This window comes from Anser cygnoides, chromosome 3 (assembly GCF_040182565.1).
Source record: "Anser cygnoides isolate HZ-2024a breed goose chromosome 3, Taihu_goose_T2T_genome, whole genome shotgun sequence".
Classification (NCBI taxonomy): Eukaryota; Metazoa; Chordata; class Aves; order Anseriformes; family Anatidae; genus Anser; species Anser cygnoides.
Window position 1 is genome coordinate 122,794,728 of NC_089875.1, and position 23,752 is coordinate 122,818,479.

Consider the following 23,752-nt stretch of genomic DNA (forward strand, 5'->3'; position numbering starts at 1 on the left):
AGGGCCCAGCTGTCGCTTGTGCCGGCCCCGCCGCTCAGGGTCGGGTCCCACGCTGGCACGGAGCGAGGCTGCGCCCACGGGACAGGGCTGAGCCCATGCCCGGCCGCACGGTGAGCCGGGGGTGGCTGAGCCCACCGCTCCGCAGCCGAGCCGCGCACCCGGCTGGATGTCGCCGTGACGCAGCAGCACTTTCACTCTCCTTTGCCACGGAAACCGCCGAGCCGGGCTGGGTCCTTTCGCTCTGACTCTGCTCCCACTGCCTCTGTCCACACGCCCTCGCCGCTGCGGCCGCTTCGCCCCCGGACCCTCAGGGACCAGCAAAGCCGCCTCTGACCCTGCGGCCTCGCTTGCCGCTTGCATGCGCGTCCTGGCCGGCTTCGGCCCCGCCGTCTCCTGTGCTCGCGCCGCTGCCGTCTCCGTCTGTCGCACGGGCTCACGCGCAAGAGCAGCGTCCCGGCGAGTGCCGGCACAGACAGTCCTCCCCCGAGTCTCACACCCACGCGCGCACGCCGGTCTGTCGCTGCACGCGTGAGCCGGGACCGGCTGCACACTTCCTGCGGCCGCCGGCACCGCCTGCCACACGCGCGCACCAGTCAGTCTGTCAGTCTGTCAGTGGCACTGTCAGTCTGACACACCAGCGCATCGCAGGCTCCGGCTGTGCCTGTCACTCTTTCCCGCTCACACACACGCCCTGTGGGCCATGTCCCCGTGTCACATGTGCACACGCGTGTGCACACAGGGTTGTCGCAGGGCCTGGCCCTGCCTGTCACACGTGCACACTCAAAAACGTGGCGTGGTCCCTGCCCATGGAGTGCACACGCACACGTGGCGCGTTCTCCGCCCCTGCCTGTGGGGCACGTACATGTATGAACACCCACACGCACACGTCACGGGTGGTTTCAGGCTCATGCACACACACGCAGTTGTCACACACCCCGTCTCTTCCTGTCACATGCGCACACGCACACCACAGTGCCCGGCTCCGCCTGTCATGCGCGCGCGCACGCACGCACACTTGTGTCGTGGGCCCTGGTTCCACGTGTCCCTTGCACAAGCACGTGCACGTAGCGCTGTCCCCAGCCCCGCTGTGACAGGGTGGGCAGGAGGGAGGTGGCTGGTGCTGGCCTCGTGCCGAGGCCTTGCACCAGCCTTGGTCCTTGGGGACCGGGACAGCCGGGTGCCATCCCAGTGTGTCCTGGTCCCTGGGGTGTCACGGTTGTGTATCTGCATCCTGAGGGCGCCGTGACAGCGTCCCCTGACCCTGAAGATGTTATAGCCATGTGTCCTGGTGCTCGCGGTGCCGTGGCAGCATGTCCTGGGCCTGAGGGTGCCAGGCAATGTGACCTGCCCCTGAGGGAGTCACAGCCGCACGGCCTGCCCCAGGGGTGGCATGGCAGTCTGCCTGTCTTGGTCCTGAGGGTACTGCGGCAGCGCGTCTTGGTCCTGAGGGGGGTGTTGTGGTGTGTGCAGGTCCTGAGGGTGTTAGGGCATCGTGTCCTCTTGCAGAGGGTGTCATGGCAGTGTGTGGTATGGCGGTGTGTCCTGGACCTGGCAGTGCCGTGACCATGGATCCTGGGCCTAGCGGTGTCATGTCCACGTGGCCAGGTCCTGAGAATTCCCTGTCGTCGTGTCCTCATCCTCAGGGTGCCAGGGAAGCATGTCCTGGTCCCGGGGGTGTCATGGCAGCGTGTCCTCGTACGGACGGTTTGGTGGCATTACGTCCCGGGCCTCAGGGTGTCTTGGCTTTCTGTTGTGGCCCCAAGGGCCTCAGGGCTGTGTGACCTGGTCCTGGGGATGCTGTGGCAGTTTGTCCTTGTCACGAGGGTCACACTGCTCTGTGACCTGTCCACCTGGTGTCATGCCTGTGTGTCTGCGTCCCGAGGGAGCCGTAGCGTTATGTCCGGTGTCTGAGGGAGCCATGGCCTCGTGCCCTGAGCCTGAGGGTAACATGGCACCACGTCTTGGTCCTGATGGTGCCAGGACCTTGTGTTCTGGTCCTGAAAGCGCCACGGCAACGTGCACTGGTCCTGACCTTCTCCTGTCAGTGTGTCCTGCTCCTGGGGTGTCCTGCTCCTGAGGCTGTCTTGGCCAATTGTCCTCATCCTGAGGGTGGCACCGTGTCCTCGTCCTGAAGGCGTCATCCCAGTGTGTCCTGGTCATGCCCATGTGTCCTGGTCCTGAGGCATCCTGGCAGTCAGTCCTGGTCCTGAGGGCGCTGGGTCCAAGCGCTGTGGTCCTGAGGCTGTTATGTTGTTGTGCCTGGCCCTGGAGGTGTTGTGGAGCACATCCTGGTCCCGCAGTTGTCACTGCGATGTGGCTTCCATCCCCGTGATTCGTGGCAGTGTGTCCTGGCCTCATGATGCCACTGCAGTGTCCTAGTTCTGAGAGTGTCATCATGGTCATGTCCTCGTCCTGAGGGTCCCTGGGAGCATGTGGTCTGAGGGTCCATGAGTCCTGGATGCCATGGCTGTGTGTCCCTGTCCTGCAAGGGTCATGGCTGCGTGTCATACTCCCACGGGTGTCACATCCACGTGTCCTTCTCCTGAGTGTATCATGACAGTGTGTCCTGGTCCTGAGCGTGTTAAGGTGCTGTGTCCTGATTCTGAGGGTGCCACAGCTATCTGTCCTGGCCCTGAGGGTGTCGTGTCCCTGTGTCACAGTCCTGCAGGTGTCAGTGTCCGGGTCCTGAGGTGGCCATGGCTGTGTGTCCTGGTCCTGAGGGTGCCTGGGCAGTGTATCCTGGCCCTGACAGTGTTGCAGACTTTTCTCCTGGTCACGGCCATCTGTCCAGGTCCTGAGGGTCACACTAAAGTGTGTCCTTGTCCTGATTGCGCCATGACATTGTGTCCTTGTCCATGGGGTGGTTACAGCAGTGTGCCCAGGTCTTGATGGTGTCACATCGGTGTGTCCTCTTCCTGAGAGTGTCAGGGCATCATATCCAGGTCCTCATGGTGTCAGATGCTTTCACCTTTGTCCTAACAGTTTCCTGGCATTCTGTCCCAGCCCTGAGGGTGCCGTGGCCACGTCTCCTGGTCCTGATGGTGTCATGGCAGCGTGTCATCGTCCTCATGATGACACGTCTTTGTTTTCTGGTTCCTGAAGTTGGCATAGCCTTGAGTCCATGTCCTGAGGTTCCTGTGGCAGTGGGCCCTGGTCCTCAGGGTGTCATGGCAGTGTATTAAGGTCCCCATCCTGTCACATCCTTTTCTGTTTGTGCTGACGGTGTGTCCTGTCCTGGTCCTGATGGTGCCACGACAACGTGTCCTCCTCCTGGAGGTGTCTTTGCAGTGTATCCTGCTGCTGAGGGTGCCACGTCCTTTTGTCTTGGTCCTGAGGGTATCGTGGCACCATACCCTGGTCCTGAGGGTGCCATGGTGCTGGGGCTAATGCCTGCAGGCAGCTCAGCACCATGTAGCCACTCGCTCACCTTACCACAACCACCAGTGGAAAGCAAAAGTAAAAGCAAGAAATCCTGTGAGTCAAGTAGAAATTGTTTAGTAAACGAAGGAGTGGAAGAGAGAAAGAAAACCAAAGTAGGGGTGCAAAGGCTCTCGCTCAGCACGTCCTGCAGATGCCCAACCAGTTCCTGGGCACGAGGATGGCTAACTCCTACAGCCTGCTCTCCCTTCGCATGGCTGCGCACACCGCTGTGTCTCCAGGTCTCCGTTAGTTGGGGTCATCTGCCTGGTGGTGCCCCCCCGAGCTGCTGTGTGAGGAACAGGGATGGCCTCAGCGCTGTGTCGGTGCTGGTCAGCCCCGGCTAAAGTCCACGTGCTGCCAGCATCAGCGGGGGCACAGCTCTGAAGTGCTGTACCTTGGGAGCTGCTGTGAAGAAAATTAACTCCATCCCAGCCAGAGACAGAGCACACAAACACGTTCCCAGGTCTTGAGGGCTCGCTGCAGCACGTCCCCATCTGGCACGTGCCACGCGGCCTGGTCCTGGTGGCTCTGTGGCAGCGTGTCCTGGCCCAGAGGCCGCCGTGGCCGTGTCCCCGCACCCTGGGGGCGTAACGGCCATATGTCCTCAGGTTGGCCTGGCTGCGGGTCCTGGTCCTGATGGCACCACAGCAGTGTCCCCTGCTCCTCACGGTGCCACCAAAGTGTATCCTGGTGCTGCACCCATCACGGCACGTGTGCTGACCCTGTCATTGCAAGGTGACATGCTACTGACGGTGCCATGGCTGTGTGTCCTGCTCCTCTCGGTGTCATGGCAGTGAGTCCTGGTTCTGGGGGCGCCATGGTGGTGTGCCTTTCTCCTCAGGGTGACATGGCCGCGTGTCATTGCCCTGAGGTTGTCATGATATCGTGTCCTTATCCTGATGGTTCCACGGCACTGTGTTGTCCTGGGGTGCCATGGCAGTGTGTACTTCTCCTGAGGGTGCCATGGCAGCGTGTCCTGATCTGTCACGGTGCTATGTCCTGTTCGTGAGGTTGTCATGTCATTGCATTATGCTCCTGAGGTTGTCATGGCCTTTTATTCTGCTCCTGAGTGTATCATGGCAGTGTGTTGAGGGTGTGCTATCTGTGTCCCGGGGCTGATGGTTCCACAGCCATGCCTCCTGGTCTGGAGGGTGCCATTGCAGCGTGTCCTGGTCCTCACTGCGTCTCCTCCCTGTGTCTTGTCCTATGTCACGGCCATGTGTGCTGGTCCTGAGGGTGCCATGATGCCACGTCCTGCTGCTGCTGATGCCATGGCAGTTTATCCTTGTTCTGAATGTAGCGTGACGTTGTACGGTGGCCCTGAGGCTGCCGTGGCTGTGTGTCCCAGTCCCGCGTGTGTCATGTTTGTGTGTCCTGGTTCTGGGGGTGTCACGTCTGTGTGTCCAGGTCCTGACAGTGCCGTGGCCGTGTGTCCTGCTCGCAAGGTTGTCACAGCAGTGTGCTGTGGTTCTGAGGGTGCCATGCATATCGTTGTCCTGAGGGCACGGCAGCGTGTCCTAGTCCTGCAGGTGTCATGGTGCTGTGCCATGGTCCTGAGAGTGCCACTGAGGCGTGTCCTGGCCCTGTGGGTGCCACCACCTTGTGTCCTGGTACTGAGCGTGTCCTAGTGCTGAGAGTGCCATGGCACTGTGTTCTGGTCCTGAGGGTGTCACCGTGTTTTGGCAATGTCCCAGCGGTGCCACGGCAGCACGTCTGGGTCCTGACAGTGTCGTGGCATTGGGTTCTAGGCCTAAAAGTGCCGTGGCTGTGTGTCCTTGTCCTGGAGGTGTCACAGCACTTAGTCCTGGTCCTGAGTGTACTATGGCATTGTGTCGTGGTCCTGGGAGTGTCATGGTGTTGTGTCCTTGTGATGAGGGTGCTATGGACATGTGTCCCGATCCTCAGGGCGTCATGGCGTTTGGTCATGGTCCTGAGCGTGTCCTGGCACCTTGTCCTGGTCCTGGGTGTGTCACGGTGGCTTGTCCTGGTCCTGAGGGTGTCGTGGCAACATGACCTGGTCCTGAGGGTGTCAGGACAGCGTGTCCTGGTCCTGAAGGTGCATGGCTGCATGTCCTCATCGCGAGGGTGCTGTGGCCTTGTGTCCTGGTCCTGATGGAGCCACGGTACCATGACCTGGTGTGTCATGGACCTGGAGGTGCCAAGGCATTGTTTCCTTGTCCTCAGGGTGCAATGCCGTCCTGTCCTGGTCCCGATCGTGTCGTGGCCTGTGTCCTGATCCTGAGGTTGCCATGATGCTGTGTGTCCTGGTCCTGATAGTCCATGGCTGTGTGTTCTGGTCCTGTGAGGCTGCCATGACAGGGCTCCCTTGTCCTGACAGTGCTACGGATCTGTGCTCTGGTCCTGAGGGTTCCGCAGCCGTGTGTCCTCGTCCTGAGGGTGTCGTGGCCTTGTGTCCTGGGCCTAAGGTCTCTGTGGCAGTTTGTCCTCGTCCTGAGGGAGCCATGGCACTGTTTGCTGGTCCTGAGGGTGCCATGGCACTGTATCTTTGTCCCGAGGGTGTCGTGTCTGTGGGTCCAGGTGCTGTGGGTTCCGTGGAAGTTTTTCCTGATCCTAAGGATGTCATGGATACGTCTCCATGTCCTGAAGGTGTCGTGACAGCATGTCTGGGTCCTGAGGGAGCCAGAGCGCTGTGTTCTCCTTCTGAGGATGTCATGGTGCTGTGCCCTGGGCCTGAAGGTGCCAAGGCATTGCTTCCTGGTCCTGAGGGTGCAACGGCATCTTGTCCTGGTCCTTAGCATGCCGTGTCTGTCCTGGTCCTTGTAGTTTCTCGTCCTTGTGTCTTGTCCTCAGGTTGCCATGTCAGTGTCTCCTGGTCCTAAGTGTGTCATGGCAGCATCTCCTGGTCCTAAGCTTTCCATGGCAGCATGTCCTGGTCCTGAGGGTGCCATGGGAGTTTGTTTGTGTCCTGAGGGTGTCGTGGCAGCATGTCCTGGTCCTGAGGGTGCCATGTCCCCGCGTCCTGGTCCTGACTGCGTCAAGGCCATGTGTCCTGCCTGGTCCTTGGGGTGTCACGGCAGAGTACCCAGGACCTCGTGGTGCCATATGCCTTTTTCTTGCTTGCGAGGGTTTCATGGCATTGTGTCCTGATCCTGAGAGTGCGATGGTAATGCATCTTGGTCCTGATGGCTGCGTGGCAGCATGTCCTGGTCCTGAGGGTGTCATGTCCATGTGTCCTGGTCCTGTGGGTGTCGTGTCCACATATCCTGGTCCTGAGGGTTCACTGCTTTATGTACTGGCCTTCACAGAGTCTAGTCTGTGTGTAGTGGTCCCGGAGTGGTCCACAGCAGCGTGTCCATGGCAGTGTGTCCTGAGGGTGCCGTGGCTGCACGCCCTGATCATCCAGCTGGCTGTGGCAGCGTCTCCTGCTCCTGCGGTGCTGTTTTAGCCACGTCCCCTTCCTGGGGTGTGCCGTCAGTCCCTGCAGCCTCACGTGCCCTATTTGCAGGAGCTGGAACTTGGTCTTCTCATCACAAGTGGCCATCTGGCCCCAGATCTCCAGGATCATGGGCCGCACTCCCACGAGCACCCTACATGCCGTGCTGCCTGTATAGAGGGAGAGGATTCGGGGGACAGGGACCAATGGGGCCAGCAGCCCCGAGAGGGTGCCATGGATGGGTGGCCCAGCGGTCGCGTCCCCGCGCCCATCACAGATCCTGTCCCTCTCCTTCTTGGCAGGTGGAAAGCAGTGACACCCCCAAAGACATCGCGGCCGTCCCCAAGTGCCCCCCGCCCTGCCCGGAGGCCAGCCCCGCCGAGCCGCTGCCCAACGGGGACCTGGAGGCGGACGGAGCCCAGTGGAAGGGCGCCGAAGAGGGCGGCACGAGCCCCAAGGGCGGGCGCCCCGAGGAGGACGAGACGGAGAGCCTGCCGGACGGCGAGACGGGCCGGGCGCTGGAGAACGGCCGCTGCACCCCCAAGGAGGGCCTGGACGCCCCGGCCGATGAGGGTGAGCTGGCCCCTTCCGACCCCCAGAAGAAACGCGGGAGGAGGAAACTCCTGGAGGCCGCAGAGAAAAGTAAGACCTGAGCGTTCAGGGCCGGCCGCGGCGGGGTGCGGGCGCACGGGGTCCCGCTGTGCCCACGGGGACCCCCAGCCCCTGCCCGGCATGTCGTCCTGGGGGAAGCGGGCAGCGGCCGCCCCTGGCTGGGCTGCACTGCTGCAGGAGGAGGAGAAGGAGGAGGAGGAAGAGAAAGAGGAGGAGGAAGACAAGGAGGAGGGGGAGGAAGAGAAGGAGGAGGAGGAGAGGGAGGAGAAAGAAGAGGAGGAAGAGGAAGGATGAAAAGGAGGAGGAGGAGAAGAGGAGGAAGGGGAGGAGGAAGAAAACGAGGAAGAGGAGGAACAGGAAGAGGAGGAGGAGGAAGAGGAGGAGGAGGGGGAGGAGGAGGAGGAAAACAAGGAGGAAGAGGAAGAGTAGGAGGAGAAAGGAGGAGGAGGAAGAGGGTGACGAAGAGGAAGAGGAGGAGGAAGATGGAAGGGGGGGAAGGAGGACGAGCAAGAGGAAGAGGAGGAGGGAGGGAGGAGGAGGAGGAAGACGAGGAGGAAGAGGTAGAGGAGAAGGAGGAGGAGAAGGAAGGGAGGAAGGAGGAGAAGGAGAAGAAGGAGGACGAGGAGGAGGAGGAAGGGCTCCGTGCCATGTGGGAGTTGGGGTGGGGGGCTGCTGATCAGACCAGGGGCTGCCTTCCCTCCTCCTCCCCTCCGTGAGCAGGGTGGGCAGGGTAGGAGCGGTGTCCTCGTGCGGGTGCCCCGCGGTGCCGCTGTGCCCCAGCCTGCATGCGAGTGTGCCCGGCACGTGCCACGTCCGCCGGTGCTTGTGCAGCTTTGCATGGCAGCCCCGCATGTGCCACGGCGGTGTGTGTGCATGGCGCGGTGAGGGGCCGCGCTGCCCCTGCCCCTTCACCCTTGTCCCCTCCTGGCCGTGCCCGGCAGGGGCAGGGCGCTCGGCTGGACGCATGCAGCTGGTGCCGGCCCCAGTGCCGGAGCTGCTCTGGGTTTTGCAGTGCACAAGGGGCAGGGGAACAGCCACGGGCATCGGCATATGCTGGGTGCCAGCTGGCTGGGCGGCAGGGAGGGCTCCGGGGATCCTGGTGGGCACCACGCCAGCGGTGTGCCCTTGGGCAGAGAGGGCTGGCGGTGTCCTGGCTGCGCTGGGACAGCCAGGGGGGGATCCTGCCCCTCTGCTGGGCGCTGGGGAGTCCTGGGGAGTCCTGGGGAGTCCTGGCCCCCCAGCACCGAGAGAGCTGGGCCCAGCGGGGAGAGCCCAGGCCGGGGCCCCCAGGGTGCTGCCGGGCCCGGAGCCCCCGTGCTGTGAGGAGAGGCTGCGAGAGCTGGGGCTGCTCGGCCTGGAGCAGAGGAGGCTCCGGGGGAGCTCCCCCATGGCCGTCAGGACCCGCAGGGAGGTGCGGAGAGGCCGGAGCCGGGCTCTGCTCGGCGGTGCCCAGGGCCGGGCCCAGAGGCCCCGGGCCCAGCCCGGAGCCCCGGCGGCTCCCCCTGCCCCTCAGGCAGCACTGCTGGGCCGGGCGGGTGCCGGAGCCCTGGCACAGGCTGCCCCGAGAGGGGCCGGGGGCTGCTCCTTGGAGAGCTCCCCGAGCCCAGGGCCGTGGGGCTGGGCACCCTGCTGGGGCAGGGGGGGACAGGGGCGCCCAGGGGTGCCCCCAGCCTCAGTCTCTGCCGTGCCTGAGCACCGCCCTGCCCGCCGTGCCCACTGCCCGCCTTGTCCGGCCCCCGCACTGCCGTGCCGTGCCCGTGTGCTGCCCAGGCAGGATGCAGCGCCGCCGGCACGAGCTGGCACGCCGCCTGCGGGGCCCCGCGGGGACCGGCCTGCCCGGGGCTGCTCCGGTTCTGTCGCTGGCTCCCGGCCCCGGCAGTGCTGCTTCGCCCCAGGGAGGCTTCTCCCATCCGAGGCCGTGTCTGGTTACAGGAGGGAGCGGCACCGCTCGCCCCAGCAGGAGAGGTGTGCCCGGCCCCGTCCGTCCCACGCTGGAAGGACCTGGCCATGGGGGGGAGCGGTGGGACGGGACGCACCGGCCATGTCTTCGCCCCACAGCCGCTGTGCGGAGGGATAGGGTTGGGGTTGGGCTGGCAGCACAAGGGCCCAGAGCTGGTGGATGGCCACACCGACACCGCGGGGTCCTGCAGAACTGGAACGGGGCCCGGGTGAGGGTGAGGGGCATCAGCCTCTGGCCGCCCGCAGCCCCTCGAGGCGGCTCGGCACAGGCGGTGACTGCTGGGCCAAGGGATGGAGGCAGGCGTGGCCGCGCCGGGGATGGAAATGAGCGGGGTGGGGGTGAGGATGAGCGCGGCAGGGCCGGGGAGGGAGGGAGCTGAGCGAGGCAGATGATGCTGCAGTCACGAGGCCCAGAGCAGCCATCTGAGGGAGAGCCGAAGCCAGGCTGCTGGCGGAGCAGTCAGAGGGAGACTCCTGGCGTGGGGATGGCCCCGTGCCGAGCCGCCTGGGGCCAGCACCCGCCTCGGCCAAAGCGGCAGCCCCAGCGTGGCACCCAGGCACGGCACGGGGACAGCCCGCGGTCCTGCCCTGCGCCACCGCCCGGGCTCCACGCCACCTGCAGGGCCTGCAGAGCCCTCAGGGGACCCCCGGCACGTCCCGGGCTGAGCCGACGCTCCGGCCAGGCCTGCGGGGTGGTCGGGAGGTGTGGGAGCAACAGAGACCCCCCTGCACTGGGGTCGAGGGCCAGCCCGTGACTCACCCTCCGCGAGGAGCGGTGCGGTGCCAGCGGCAGCGGTCGGGTTTCATCTCCCAGCCAAGGGCTCATGTTAGGCACTTCTCCCTCTGCATTAAAGAGCCCTTTCATACCCGGCGTCATCTGCCCCTGGAGCTCTTGCACACTCTGCTCGTTCACCTCCTGGCCTTCCCAGCGAGCACCCAGAGACGCAGCGGCTGCGTTTCTGCCGGGCGGGCACTTTCAGACAATCCATGGGGTCTTCGCTGAGCCCCCCAGAACCTGTCACTGCCCCCAGCTAAACGTGCCCGGTGCCAGGTCCAGCTCCTCCCTCAGGCTCGGGGCTCGGGCACCGATCCTGCCCGGAGCTGTCGGGTCTCCTCCGGGGCTGCCAGTGGCCAGGGAGCCCCCAGCAGCCGCGGGCTCTGCAGGTCTCACCTCGAGGCAGGTGCCCAGCACTTGTCTGCGCTGTGGCTAGCGGCTGCTTCACCACCTTGCAGCGACGCGCTCGGCTCCTGCCAAGTTCTCTTCTGCTTCTTGGTCCTTCAAACTCTGCTTGCTTGCCCCGTGCTCTCTGTGCCATGCCACCCCGGTCCCTCCCCAAGTCCCCTGGCAGGGGCAAGTTCCCTGATCTGGGCACCAGCTGCTGACCAGGCCGGTCCTCACTGCGCCTTCCTGGGCGCAGCGGCACGGGTCCCACGTGCCCCGGCGTCCCCGTACTTGTTCCATCTCCAGCGTCGTCCCACATCATCCCCTCCGGGGCTTTTCTGCCCTGCGCCCGTGCTTGCTGTGCCCGCGTGCCGTGTCCCCCTGTGCAGGGGCTGGCCTGTGCAGAGGGTGCTGAGACCGCCCCCGTGCGGCAGGGCAGGGAGGCCGGGGGACACCCGTTCAGTCGGTCCCAGTGCCTGAGGCCTGACCCCTGCCTCGGTTTCCCCACCTGCAGCCCCCATTGCCTGCAGGCAGGACCGGGAGGACAAGTGACCCGGTCCCCCTGCACACGCACACGCTGCCACCCCTGGGGCGCAGCCAGGGAGCTCCTGTCCCCCACTGCCCCCGGCACCCAGCGCAGGGCTCAGCTGTGCTCCTGCTCCTGGCAGGGCCCGGCTGCCCCACGGATTTCGGGTTCCCAGCACCTCTGGGGCAGGGGAGGACGTGCCTTGGCAGAGCCGCCTGGCTCGCAGCCACCGCCGCCCCGGCATCCGCCTGCCTCTCCCAGCGTCCGGCGTGGGTGGGCGGCCGGAGGGGCTGCGTCCAGGGACCCGGAGGGACGCGGTGCCAGGGGCACCCCAGGGTGCACAGGGCGCCGCTGTGCCTGGCTGGTGTCACCACCCCGTGGAGGGGCCGGCGAGGTGGTGCCTGGACACAGGACGGGGGTCCCGTGGCGTGCCCGGCAGCTGGGGACAAGGCTTTGCGGTGCCGAGGACACAGCAGCTGCTGGCGTGGTGTGGGTGGGTGCCCCGGCATGCACACACTGGAGCGCTGCTCCCCCCCCTCCCCGCAGCCTCGTCACTCGGTGGCTTCGAGCGCACAAAGGTTTGCAGCCCCAGAAACGGTCGGGTTATTTTTAGCTGCTTTCCCGGCAGCGGCTTGCGAGTACCTGCAGCGCGCGAGATGGGCTGATAGCACAGGAAGCCGGCCGGGCCCCGCTTCCCCTGCCCGCCCCGGCGCTGCCCGCGGGTGCTGCCGCAGCCCCCGGGATGGGTGTGGGGAGGGGGCGTGGGAGCCCTGGGGCCGCTCGCTGCGATGGGGCCCCCGCCGCGGCCAGGGCTGCCCCCAGCCGGGGGTCCCAGCTGGGGCCCTTTCCCCTCCCGTGGGGCCTGCGTCCCTGCCCCGCGGCACCAAGCTGATCACTGCTCTCTGTTCTGTGTGCAGGCAAGGAAGAGAAGGAGGAGAACAACTTCGACACCCTGAAAATGGAGGCAAGTATGGCCCGGGGCACCGAGACACCCGAAGGAGCCGCAGCCCGGCTGCAGCCCCTTGGCTGGATGGGGGCCCTGCACCCCGACCTCGCAGGGCACCGGACCACAGCTGCGCCTGGCTGGGGCCGAGCGGTGCTGAGCAGTGTCCTGGGGCTCTGCCCCGCTGCGTCCCAGGGGGCTGCCCCCGGGCTGGGCCCTGAAACACCCCCGGGGACTGCGCCAGGGGCACCCATCGTGGTGCAAGGCACGGTGCCAGCACTGCTGCACCCACTGCTTGGTGCGGGCACGGGCCGGGGACGTGCATGTGCACGTGTGTGTGTGTGTGTGTGTGTGCGCGCGTGTGTGTGTGTGTGTGCATGTGTGTGTGTGTGTGTGTGTGCACGTACATACGTGTGCTTGTGCATGCACCCAGGCAGGGAGCACCAGCTGTGCCACCTCCCCATCCAGTGCTGGTGGGCGCAACGCGATGCCCCCCGCAGCCCCCGTAGTGCCCCCTGCAGCCCCCTGTGATGCCGCCCGCCCTGTCCCCGCAGAGCCGCAGCCTTCATCCTCCTCTCCCTCTCCCCGCTGTCTGACAGGGCTCCCGCGGGCGGCTGCGCGGCGGGCTGGGCTGGGAGTCGAGCCTGCGGCAGCGGCCCATGCAGCGGCACACCTTCCAGGCCGGGGACCCCTACTACATCAGCAAGAGGAAGCGGGACGAGTGGCTGGCCCGCTGGAAGAGGGAGGTAAGGAGACACCGCCGGGACGACACCGGCACCGGTGCCGCGGCGTGGGAGCGGGCGCCGGGGGCTGTGCGGCGAGCCCTTCCCAGTTGCTCACTGGGAGCACTGGTGCGGTGCGGAGCCCCAGGCAGGCAGCTCGCTGCAGCCCTGGCGGTGCTGACAAACGCCCCCAGGCGCCTGGCCTGGCGCGAGGGGCTCCCATGGGACCACCGCCCCCAGCAGGGCCCTGCAGACCGCGGTGGTCCCAGGGATGGGGCCCTGCATGCGCAGCCGCCCGCGCCGGGTGCCCGCAGCGTGCAGAGCGGGGCCCTTCTCCTCCTCCTCCTCCTCCTCCTCCCCGCGGGGACCGGCCTTTTCTCCCGGTTTCCAGGGGAACCAGCGAGAGCCGTGACGCAATTAAAATAATAAAAGCCGAGGGCGGCGCAGGGGGGCTGCGAGGGGGCTTCGCGGGAGCCCCTGGCTGCATGGGAGCGAGGCGCCTCGGTGCCACCCCGCTGCGGGGCTGCGGCCCTGGGGAGCGGGGACCCCGAGGTGCAGGACGAGGCGCTCCACACGCTGCGGGTCACGGCGCCGCGGCTTTTGGGGGACCTGGGCTGGATCTCGGGGGACAGGGGCATTGGATGCGGGAGACCCCAGCCCGTCCCCATGCCAGCCCTGGGGATGCTCTGCCCCGTGCTCAGGGCTGTGCATGGGGCAGGGGGACTCCGTGACCCCCACAGCCCTTGGGTCCCCTGGTTCTTTGGGGTCCACAGCAAGGGCCCCTTGGGTGGGTGCAGCCCCCAGCCCCCACCGTGGCGCTGGCCCCCGCCATGTCCCCGCCACCCCCCTCTGCGCCGTCCCTCGCTGCCAGCGGGTCTCCCTGGCAACAGGTCCCCTCGGCCACCGCAGCACTATTCATAGCCCCGAGCGCCGTCCGGCAGGCACCGCGCTGGGGTGGCTGGCACGGCTGGGTTGTCCCCGTGGGGCACCGTGCACGGGGCATGGCCGGCAGGGCCACGGCGTCCCCACGGGGTGCAAGGTACAGCCGGTTTGTCCCCAAGGGGCATGGGATGTGGGTGGCACAGCCAGGACATCCCCACGGGGTCCAGGGCATAGTTGGCATGGCCACGAGGTCCCCATGGGGTGCAGGACACAGGTGGCGTGGCCAGGGCATTGCCACGGGGTGCAAGGCAGGGCCACGGTGTCCCCATGGGGTGCACGGCACAGCTGGCACAGCCACGATGTCCCCATGCGACACAGGGCACAGTTGGCATAGCCAGGGCGTCCCCGCAGGCACAGCAAGGTCAGGGCACAGCCGAGGGCCCTGAGGGTGTCCGGGGGGGGTCCCGGCTGGGACGTGCCCCCCCTGCAGCAGCGGCAAGGAGCGGGGATTTCCACCCAAATGCGTGGCCTGGTTCAGGGTCTGCTGCCCTGCTCTGGGGCAGGGGACGCGGGGACGCAGGGACGCAGGGACGCAGGGATGCAGGGATGCGGGCGGTTCCCGCAGCCGCAGGGCGGCGCGGCACAGCCCCGGTGCAGCCGCACGCTGGCCACGAGCAGCACTGCAGCCTGCGGCACCGCGGCCACGGCCGGGCCACGCACGCAGCCCCTCGCTGCTGCTTCGCTCTGCGCCAAACCTGGCTGAGGAGATGGGGCTGGGGACGTGGGGACGTGGGGACGCCGTGCAAGTGCTGGTGGCAGGGCCAGCCCCGCGCTCGCTGCCCCTTCTCGTCCCGCACAGCCCAGCGCAGGGCTCGGCACAGGCCAGGGGACCGCAGCACACATTTTCCTCAGCGTGGTTCGCTCGCCAAAAAAATTGCAGATTCAGGTCAGCCAGAATCATTCGTCGGCCAAAAATAATTGGGGGAAAAATGCTAAAAAAAAAAATCAAAATACTTCTTTTCAGTGATTCCTCACTCTCAAACAATGCTGAGTTTAGCCGCGTTTAATTCCTTTATTTTTCTAATAAGACGAAGTGTTTTCTTTTCATTACGGGGAGAAAGCCTGAAATGCGTTCAAGCTGGGTCCGCCCGTCCGCCCTTGGTCTCGCAGCTCGGCTGAGAAACCGCGCGCCACTCGCCTGCCCAGCGCCGATTGTCACCCGGTGCTGGTGGCAGCGGTGCGCTGCCAGGAGAGGGGGAGTGCCACCCACGGCTCGTGTGGCCGCGGCAGAGGGGACAGCGTGCCCTCCCGGTGAGCTCCCCAGGCCAGCTGTGCCCCCGGCTGCACCCGAAGGGTTCGGCTCGTTCGGGAGGGCTGGGGACAGGGACGGTGGCACAGCGGTGGCAGCGGTGAGGGCGGCACGGCCGTGTGCCCGGGAACCTGCCCGGTGCCGGCGCCAGCGCTGCCTCCCCTCACCGCCTCGGAGCCCATGGCGCCGGCTGTTTTCTGTCTGCGAGGGCCCAAACCCTGCAATCAAGTCCTCCCCAGGATATATTTTTAGCTGGCTGAGCAGGTTGGCGGCTTTCTGCCTCCCTGCGTGAGGGCACTGCTCCGGCCCTGGGGAGCTTTGGGGGTCTGTCCCCGTAGTGGGGCTGCCTCATCCTGGAGGGTGGTCGCTGCCTCCCTGCACCCCCAGAGCAGCACCCAAGGCCCTCGCCCATCCACTGCAGGATGGGGACGGGATGGAGATGGGATGGAGATGGGATGGAGATGGGATGGAGATGGGGATGGGATGGAGATGGGGATGGTTTGGGGTTGGGATGGGGCGGGGACGGCTGTGGCCCGAGGGCAGGAGGAGGATGGATGTGCCCATCTCTGCTTATCTCCTCTTTAATTGCCAGTGGATGGGAGATTTCCTCCCCCGGCTCGGTGCTGGGCACAGCCTGCTCCTTCCCAAGGGCAGAGCCCCCGGCAGCAATCCGCAGTGTTACCCCCATTGGGAGGGGCCCGCGCCTGCGCTGGCGCTGCTTTCCCCTGTGGCAGGCTGCCAAATCCCCCCCGCCTTGGCCACAGCTTCTCTCCGGTGCTTTCGTGTCCGCCCTGTCCCTCTGGGTCACCCAGCCCCAGCGGGGCTCCCCACACTGTCCCTGCAGCCCCTCGCACCCCAGCTCTCCCTGCCCACAGCTCGCCCTGCTCCAAAATGCTCCGAGCACGCCCTGGCCCCTCTCAGCCCCGGCCGGGCAGGCGGAGGCGATCTTCTTGCTGTTTTCTGCAGTGCCCGGGGCACAGTGTGCCGCTCCTGCCCAAACCACTGGTGCCCAGCAGGCCGTGCCCCCCCCGGCTGCCCCCGGTCCCTGGGCACGTCATGGATGTGGCCCCAGCTGGGCCAGTCACCGGTCTGTCCCCCCCCGGTGCCGCAGCATCTGTGCGCTGTGGTTGCTCGAGTGCTGTTGGGGTTTCCTGGCTGTTGTACAGGACCCAAGCACTCGTTCCTGAGAGAGGGTCCCCGTGCCATGGGGTCCCTGTGCCATGGGGGTCCCTGTGCCATGGGGTCCCTGTGCCATGGGGGTCCCCGTGCCATGGGGGTCCCTGTGCCATGGGGATCCCTGTGCCATGGGGTCCCTGTGCCATGGGGTCCCCGTGCCATGGGGTCCCTGTGCCATGGGGGTCCCTGTGCCATGGGGATCCCTGTGCCATGGGGGTCCCTGTGCCATGGGGATCCCTGTGCCATGGGGTCCCTGTGTCATGGGGATTCCTGTGCCATGGGGGTCCCTGTGCCATGGGGATCCCTGTGCCATGGGGATCCCTGTGCCATGGGGTCCCCGTGCCATGGGGTCCCTGTGCCATGGGGTCCCTGTGCCATGGGGATCCCTGTGCCATGGGGATCCCTGTGCCATGGGGTCCCTGTGCCATTGGGGACCTCATGGTCTGCACATCCAAGCCCCTGCTGGCAGCAGGGACAAGGCCCACGTCCCGGGGGGTCACGGCACTGCTGCCCCCCCTCCCCGCCCCCCCCCGCACCAGGCGCGTGCCCTTGGCCACGGCGTGTGGCGGCTCGCTGCTGAGCAGTGGCACCAGTCCGGTCTGTGTCCGAGGCTGGCGCCTGCCCTGCCGGGCGCGAGGATCTGTGCCGAGGCTGTCTCTGCTCGGGTTTGGGGAGCACTGGGGTGATTCTGCAGGGTGAACCCGAACCCAAGCAGCCCTGAGGGGATGGGGAGCCAGGCCCCTGCCACCCCGAACCTCTTTGGTGGCTCCGTGCAGGCTTTCCCTGGGCGCGTGGCACCTTGCGTGGGGCTGGGACGTGCGGCTGGGGGAAGCTGCGGTGCGGGCTGAGCAGGGGCCTGGTTCCAGGTCCCCAGGGCAGTGAGGTCCCCTGGTTCCTCCTGCACGGAGGGGACGGGGTGCCCTGGGCTGCTTGGCTGGTTTTGGGGTGCGGCTGTGTCGATGGTGTTCGAGGTGCTCTGCATGTCCCTACCCTGGGCAGGGGGCACTGCCCATGGGGGACCCTCACCCCCCGGTCCCCTGGGCGGGGTGGGGGTAGCAGGAGCCAGGCAGAGGGGATGGGGATGGGGACAAGGCATGGGGGCTCTGCTGCCATCCCCCACCCCATCCCCCCACATTGTGCCGTGCCCGGGGCCACGGCCATTCCCCCTTTGTCCCCTCCATCTGCAACACAAAGGGGCCCTGAGCACGGCCCTGGGCTGCAGCTGGGGGGCACAGCGGGGGGGCAGCGGGCTGGGTGCTGCCAGGGTCCCTCCTGGGGCACCCTGGGCAGGGGGGCGCGAGCAGGGCCCGGTGCCATCGCCATCTCTGCGCAGGTTCTTGCTCGGGGCCCGTTAAAAGCTCAGCCCCCGGGACACGGAGCGGTGCCGGGGCAGAGCCGGTGCCGAGCGGTGCCCGCAGCGCAGCCGGAGCCCCCCGGAGCACGCAGGGGCCACGCTGCCACCTCCCACCCCTGGCGCGGGTCCGTGGGTGCGTGGCGGTGGGGGCTCTGCACTGCGGTGCTGTGGGGGGGCCGGGTGCTGGCACGGCCTCGGGGTGTCCTGGGCACGGTGCTGGGGCCGTGCCAGGGCTGGGGGCACCCGGGTAGGAGGATGGAGGTGAGAGCAGGGTGCGGAGCTGGGGGGCTGTGACCCCACGGGACAGCCGGGACCCCACGGGACAGACGGGGGGCTGTGACCCCATGGGACCGTTGGGGAGCTGTGACCCCACGGGACAGCCGGGGGGCTGTGACCCCATGGGACTGCCGGGGGGCTGTGACCCCACGGGACAGGTGGGGAGCTGTGACCCCAAGGGACACCCGGCTCCAGGGGGACGTGCTCTGGGGTGCCTGGAGCTGCTTTGGGGTTCAGCTCGAGGGGTCATGTTTGGGGACCCCCGGGCTCCCCGGGGACACTCGGGGACACGTGCCGGGGCGGTGCAGCCCGGATGGGACCCCCGGGCACCCTGGGGACACTCGGGGACACGTGCCGGGGCGGTGCAGCCCGGGCCAGGCCGGAGCTCCAGGAGCCGTGCCAGCGCACGGACCGGGCCAGGGGGTCCCCGAGGGGTCCCAGCCGTGGCGGGGGGGGCGCGAACCGGGCCGGGGGGTGCCGCCCCCGCCCCCCGCCGGATTCCTGCCGTGCCAGGCCGACCCCCCCGGGGCAGCCCATGCCCGGGGGCCAGGGCCATTCCCCCTCTTTGTCCCGCCGCTCTGCAACACAAAGGGGCCGGGTGCGGGGCAGCGGCCGCCGGGACAAAAGGCAGCGCCGAGCGGCGCCGGGGCGGGGAGTCTGCCCCGGCCGCTGCCGAGCCGAGCCGAGCCGAGCCGAGCCGTGCTGCCGAGCCGGGACTGCCGCCGCGGGGCCGAAGGACGCTGCCGGTGAGTGGCCGCGGGGTCCCGCCGGGGGGCTGGCACGGCACGGCACGGCACGGCTCGGGTGGCCGGGGGCAGCCCCGAGCCTGGCTGGGGACCGGGGCCTGTGCAGAGCCTTTGATGCTGGTCGGCCCGGCTCGGCACAGCCCGGCCTGGCTCTGCACAGCCCGGCACGGCTCGGCACGGCCCGGCACGGCTCGGCACGGCTCGGCACAGCCCGCTGTTTCCCCGCGGCCGCCCGCTCCGTACCGGGGACGCGGCGCTGGAGCGGGCACGGAACGGGGCAGAGAAGGTGGCGCCGAGCGGGGCCGGGCCGGGCCGAGCCGGGCTGTGCGCCCGGGGGGGACAGGGGACCGAGCCGTGCCGAGCCGAGCCGAGCGGGACCGGCCGGGATCGGACCATGGTGAGACAGCCGGGCCGAGCCTTGCCGGTCGGACCGAGCCGGGCCGGGCCGTACCGATCCGTGCCGTGCCGTGCGGGGCGGGGGCGGGGCGGGCCGTGCCGGGTGCCCCGAGCCGTGCCGTGCCGTGCCGTGCCGCCCCTCCCCCGCAGCCAACCAGCCGGGCCGGCGGGGACCATGTGACCCGGGGTTCCCAGACAAAGAACCGCCGGCCGTGCCCCCGGCAGCCCGGCCCGGCACGGCTCGGCTCGGTTCGGCCCGGCCCGGCCCCGCCGCGGCGCCCGGCCCGCATGGGTAGGTGGGCTGCGCGGGACGGGTGCGGAGGGCGGCGTGGATCGGCCCGGCCCGGCCCGGATCAGCCCGGCCTGGGACAGTTTGGCACGGCACGGTTTGGCACGGCTTGGCCCGGTCCGGTCCAGTCCAGCCCATCTCGGACCGGACCGTCTGAGTTTGCCGTGACTTGGCCGCGCTGGGTCCATCTTGGCCGAGTTTGGCACGGCTCGGCTAGGTGCAGCTAAAGTTGGCTCGGCTCGGCACGGCTCGGCACGGCTTGGCACGGCCCGGCCAGGTCGGGCACGGCTGAACTCCGTGCGTCCCGGCTTGGCCAACTTGGTGACACCTGAGCCCGGCGCACAGCTCGGGCATGGCTCCCCCCCGGGATGTCCCCGCACCGGGGCAGGCAGGGGACAGCGGGGACAGGGGGTGCCCGAGGGGCGCTGGCTGTCCCGGGACAGGCGGGGTCTGGGGGGCTCCCGGCCCTCCTGAACGGGTGGAGCGCAGCCCCCGGACCCCAGGTTGGGTCCTGGGGTGGGGGCCAGGGCCCAGCACCGGAGGGACCTGGAGGCTGGGGTGGGACTGGGGTGGTGTGGGGCTGATGGGGGTGGGATGGAGACCGGGATGGGGGGCATGGGTTGGAGGCGCGGGGCTCCCGGGGCTGGGCACCCTCCTGGTGTCGCTGGTGGGCTCTCGAGCCCGTTCCCAGCTCCAGTCCCAGGAAGGCCACGGCTCCGTCAGGGGGATCAGCGGGGGCAGGGGCTGGGGGGCTGCTGGCGGCTTTGGGGACACTCAGGCTGGGGCAGGGGCAGCCCCCCCAGGGGGCAGAGCAGGCTCTGGCTGGGGGGCAGCTGCCAGCTCCTTCCTCCGAAGCTCTGCAGGCCCTCCTCCAGCCGTCCCCCCCAGGACTGCAGGGGGAAACTGAGGCACGGGGACAAGGGGAGCACCCAGCAGCACACAGCCCGGGGCTGGGACAGTGGATGATGGTGGGGGGCAGCAGGGCACTGATGGGGGGGCTCCTCTCACGCCAAGCTGTTGAGATGGAGCCCCCTGCTAAGGGGGCGCCCGGTGGGAGCCTGCCCCATGGGGTGGGGACAGGAAAGGGATGGGGATGGGATGGGGATGCAATGGGACAAGGATGTGATGGAGTGGGGATGGGATGGGACGAGGATCTGATGGGATGCGGCCAGGATGCAATAGACCGGGGATGGGATGGGGATGGGATGTGGAAGGGGGGGGCCTGCCCTGCCCTGACGCCGCCTCTCCCCCCACCAGGCGGAGAAGAAGGCGAAGGTGATCGCCGTGATGAACGTGGTGGAGGAGACGCCGCGGGCCGAGCCCCAGAAGGAGGAGGAGGCCAGCCCCCCCGCCTCACAGCAGCCCACCGACCCCGCCTCGCCCAACGTGGCCACCACGCCTGAGCCTGTGGTGGCCGACGCTGTCGACAAGAACACGTCCAAGTCGGCCGACGACGAGCCCGAGTACGAGGTGAGCGCGCCCCGCGGTGCCCCCCTGCGGACCCCTTCCCTCCTCGCCCCCCAGCCCCCGGGCGCAGCCCCCCTGACGCTGCCCCCCCTCCCCGTTCCCTCTCCCGGCGCAGGACGGCCGGGGCTTCGGCATCGGCGAGCTGGTGTGGGGCAAGCTGCGCGGCTTCTCCTGGTGGCCGGGGCGCATCGTCTCCTGGTGGATGACGGGACGGAGCCGGGCGGCCGAGGGCACCCGCTGGGTGATGTGGTTCGGGGACGGCAAGTTCTCGGTGGTAAGTGGCACCCCCGGCTCCGTGCGCGCCTCCCCGTTGACCCCCCCAGCGTGACGGCCGCGTCCCCATCTGCTCCGCAGGTCTGCGTGGAGAAGCTCCTGCCCCTCAGCTCCTTCTCCAGCGCCTTCCACCAGGCCACCTACAACAAGCAGCCCATGTACCGCAAAGCCATCTACGAGGTGCTGCAGGTGAGCGCCGGGGGGCAGCGGGGACGGGGCGCTCGGTGCACGTGTGCTGCTGCGCTCCCGGGGGGTCCAAGGGGAGCGGGGCTGAGCAAGGCCCCTTTTGGGGGCTCCAAGCAGGGTCCAAGGGGGTGCATCTGGCCCTGCTCCACCCCCCCACGGCACAAAAGCTGCATCCCAGGGAGCACGGGGCATCACTCGAGGGGTGGGCGAGCACCGGGGGGGCTCCCTAGGAAGATGTTGGGGGTGTCTGGGAGTCGCTTGGCCTGGCCAGGGGTCTCGGGGCTGGGGGATCTGGGGGATCAGCATCTCTGGGGTGGCACTAGGGGAGGTTCTGGCCCTCTGGGGTCTCTTGGCAGCTCTGCAAGGTGTCAGGTTTTTAGGGGGGGGTCTGCCTGTGTAGGTCTGGTTGTGGCTGCACAGGGCTGCTGGGGGGGTCCCTGTGGGGGGCAGGGGGTGATGCTGGCGCTCCCCATGCAGGTGGCGAGCAGCAGAGCGGGGAAGATCTTCCCGGCGTGCCCCGAGAACGACGAGACAGACACCTCCAAGGTGGTGGAGATCCAGAACAAGCAGATGATCGAGTGGGCGCTGGGAGGCTTTCAGCCGTCCGGCCCCAAGGGCCTGGAGCCCCCCGAGGGTGAGCGGCAGCGGGGACGGGTGCGGGGCCAAAGGCAGGGTGGGGGCACAGGGACATCAGGAGCAGTGTCCCCAGGGGACACGGGGACACTCGGCAGCCTTGGTGGCAGCTGCGTGGCCAGGAGGAACCTCAGCCACGAGTGGTGGTGGCATTTATAACTGCACCAGTGGCTGCAGCCCCCCGGGGTCCCTCCAGCGGGGGCTCCTCCGGGGCACCGCTGTGGTGGCACCAGCTGGGGCAGGCAGTGCAGAGCCGGGGCAGCGCAGCCACGCGCCGTGCAGAGCCGGGGTGCTACGTCCCCGCACCACCAGGTCCCTGCTCACGGCCCCCCCTTCCCGCAGAGGAGCGCAACCCCTACAAAGAAGTGTACACGGAGATGTGGGTAGAGCCCGAAGCCGCCGCCTACGCACCGCCCCCACCCGCCAAAAAGCCCAGGAAAAGCACAACGGAGAAGCCCAAGGTCAAGGAGATCATTGACGAGCGCACCCGAGGTACTGCGGCCCCCCCCAGGACCCCCTTCCCCACGGCACAGGGGGAGAGCACCGAGCTGTGTCCTCGGGACCAGGTCCCTTTGCCCCGTTTGGTGCTGCGGGCAGGGGTCCGGGCTGGAGCAGGACCCCCCAAGGCACAGAGGGGCTCCCCCCCGTGCACCCCCACCCTGAGCACCTCTCTCCTCCCCAGAGCGACTCGTCTACGAGGTCCGGCAGAAATGCAGGAACATCGAAGGTGAGCACGGTGTACAGCCTGGGGCTGGGGCACAGCCTGCACCCCCCGGCGGTGGAGGCAGAGGGGCTGGGGGGGGCAGGAGAAAGCTGCAGGGGGGCTGCGACCCTCGGCCTTGCAAGCCAAGGGGGGCCACAAACAGCCCCCAGCCCATGGGGTGGGGGTCCTTGGGGGACGCCACCAGGGTCTGGCGTCTCCGGCATGGGCAGGGGTGAGAAGCAGGGCGGCCCCATCTGGCTGTGGGGGTACTGGGGGGGCACAGACCCCCCAGAGTCACCTGCCCCCCCCATGACCTCCAGATATCTGCATCTCCTGCGGGAGCCTCAACGTCACCCTGGAGCACCCTCTGTTCATCGGGGGGATGTGCCAAAACTGCAAGGTACGGGGCAGCGGGGGTCCCCCCGCCCCAAAGCGCCCTGTCCCCGCGCCCCCCCTGTGGCCCAGCACAGGGCTTGGGGTGGGGCGCACCACGCTGACACCCTCACTCCCCCCAGAACTGCTTCTTGGAGTGCGCGTACCAGTACGACGACGACGGCTACCAGTCCTACTGCACCATCTGCTGCGGTGGCCGCGAGGTGCTCATGTGCGGCAACAACAACTGCTGCAGGTCGGTGCCGCGGGGGGGCGGGGGCCCGTGGGGCTGGGCAGCGCAGCAGGTCCCGGCGGGGGGCCGGGGGTCCCCTGCTGTCCCCCAGAGTCCAAGGGGAGGGGGCTGCCATTAGTCCCGTGGGGCGCGGGGCCATGCAGGGGGGAATGTCACCGCTACGGCACACCGACGTGTGCGCACGCCCCTGGCACGCCGTGGCTACCAGCGGTGTCCCTGTCCCCACCGGCATCCTGCTGGGGATGGTGCCGGGGGTCCCGGGGCCCCTTCCCCCTGCCCCCAGCCCGTGGCTGATGCACGCCCCGCTCCTGCCCCCCCCCCCAGGTGCTTCTGCGTGGAGTGCGTGGACCTGCTGGTGGGCCCGGGGGCGGCACAGGCGGCCATCAAGGAGGACCCCTGGAACTGCTACATGTGCGGCCACAAGGGCATCTACGGGCTGCTGCGGCGGCGGGAGGACTGGCCCTCCCGCCTGCAGATGTTCTTCGCCAACAACCACGACCAGGAGTTTGTGAGTGCCCGCCGCCGCACCCCTGCCCCGCCGCGGGACCCCCGCTCCCCCCGCTTCACGCTCCCCCCGTTGCTTTCAGGACCCACCAAAGGTTTACCCGCCTGTCCCAGCCGAGAAGAGGAAGCCCATCCGCGTGCTCTCGCTCTTCGACGGCATCGCCACAGGTGGGTGGGGGACCCGGGGGTCCCTGT

The 23,752-nt window shown here is 68.1% G+C and overlaps 1 protein-coding gene across 11 annotated transcripts in view; it reads left to right on the forward strand.

The window, feature by feature from the left end:
- DNMT3A (DNA methyltransferase 3 alpha) overlaps nt 1-23,752 on the forward strand; it is a 49,778-nt gene that overhangs the window by 20,225 nt on the left and 5,801 nt on the right. For 9 of the 11 annotated variants that reach the window (XM_066995236.1, XM_066995232.1, XM_066995235.1 and 6 more), the window contains 13 exons: nt 7,117-7,456; nt 11,991-12,037; nt 12,616-12,762; nt 20,424-20,636; nt 20,749-20,907; nt 20,988-21,095; nt 21,570-21,726; nt 22,068-22,217; nt 22,408-22,452; nt 22,749-22,828; nt 22,944-23,056; nt 23,378-23,561; nt 23,641-23,725. In XM_066995236.1, coding sequence (XP_066851337.1) covers nt 7,117-7,456; nt 11,991-12,037; nt 12,616-12,762; nt 20,424-20,636; nt 20,749-20,907; nt 20,988-21,095; nt 21,570-21,726; nt 22,068-22,217; nt 22,408-22,452; nt 22,749-22,828; nt 22,944-23,056; nt 23,378-23,561; nt 23,641-23,725 — 1,828 coding nt within the window. The remainder of the gene's footprint in view (nt 1-7,116; nt 7,457-11,990; nt 12,038-12,615; nt 12,763-20,423; nt 20,637-20,748; nt 20,908-20,987; nt 21,096-21,569; nt 21,727-22,067; nt 22,218-22,407; nt 22,453-22,748; nt 22,829-22,943; nt 23,057-23,377; nt 23,562-23,640; nt 23,726-23,752) is intronic. The other 2 variants (XM_048053420.2, XM_048053423.2) reach the window with 1 other exon arrangement.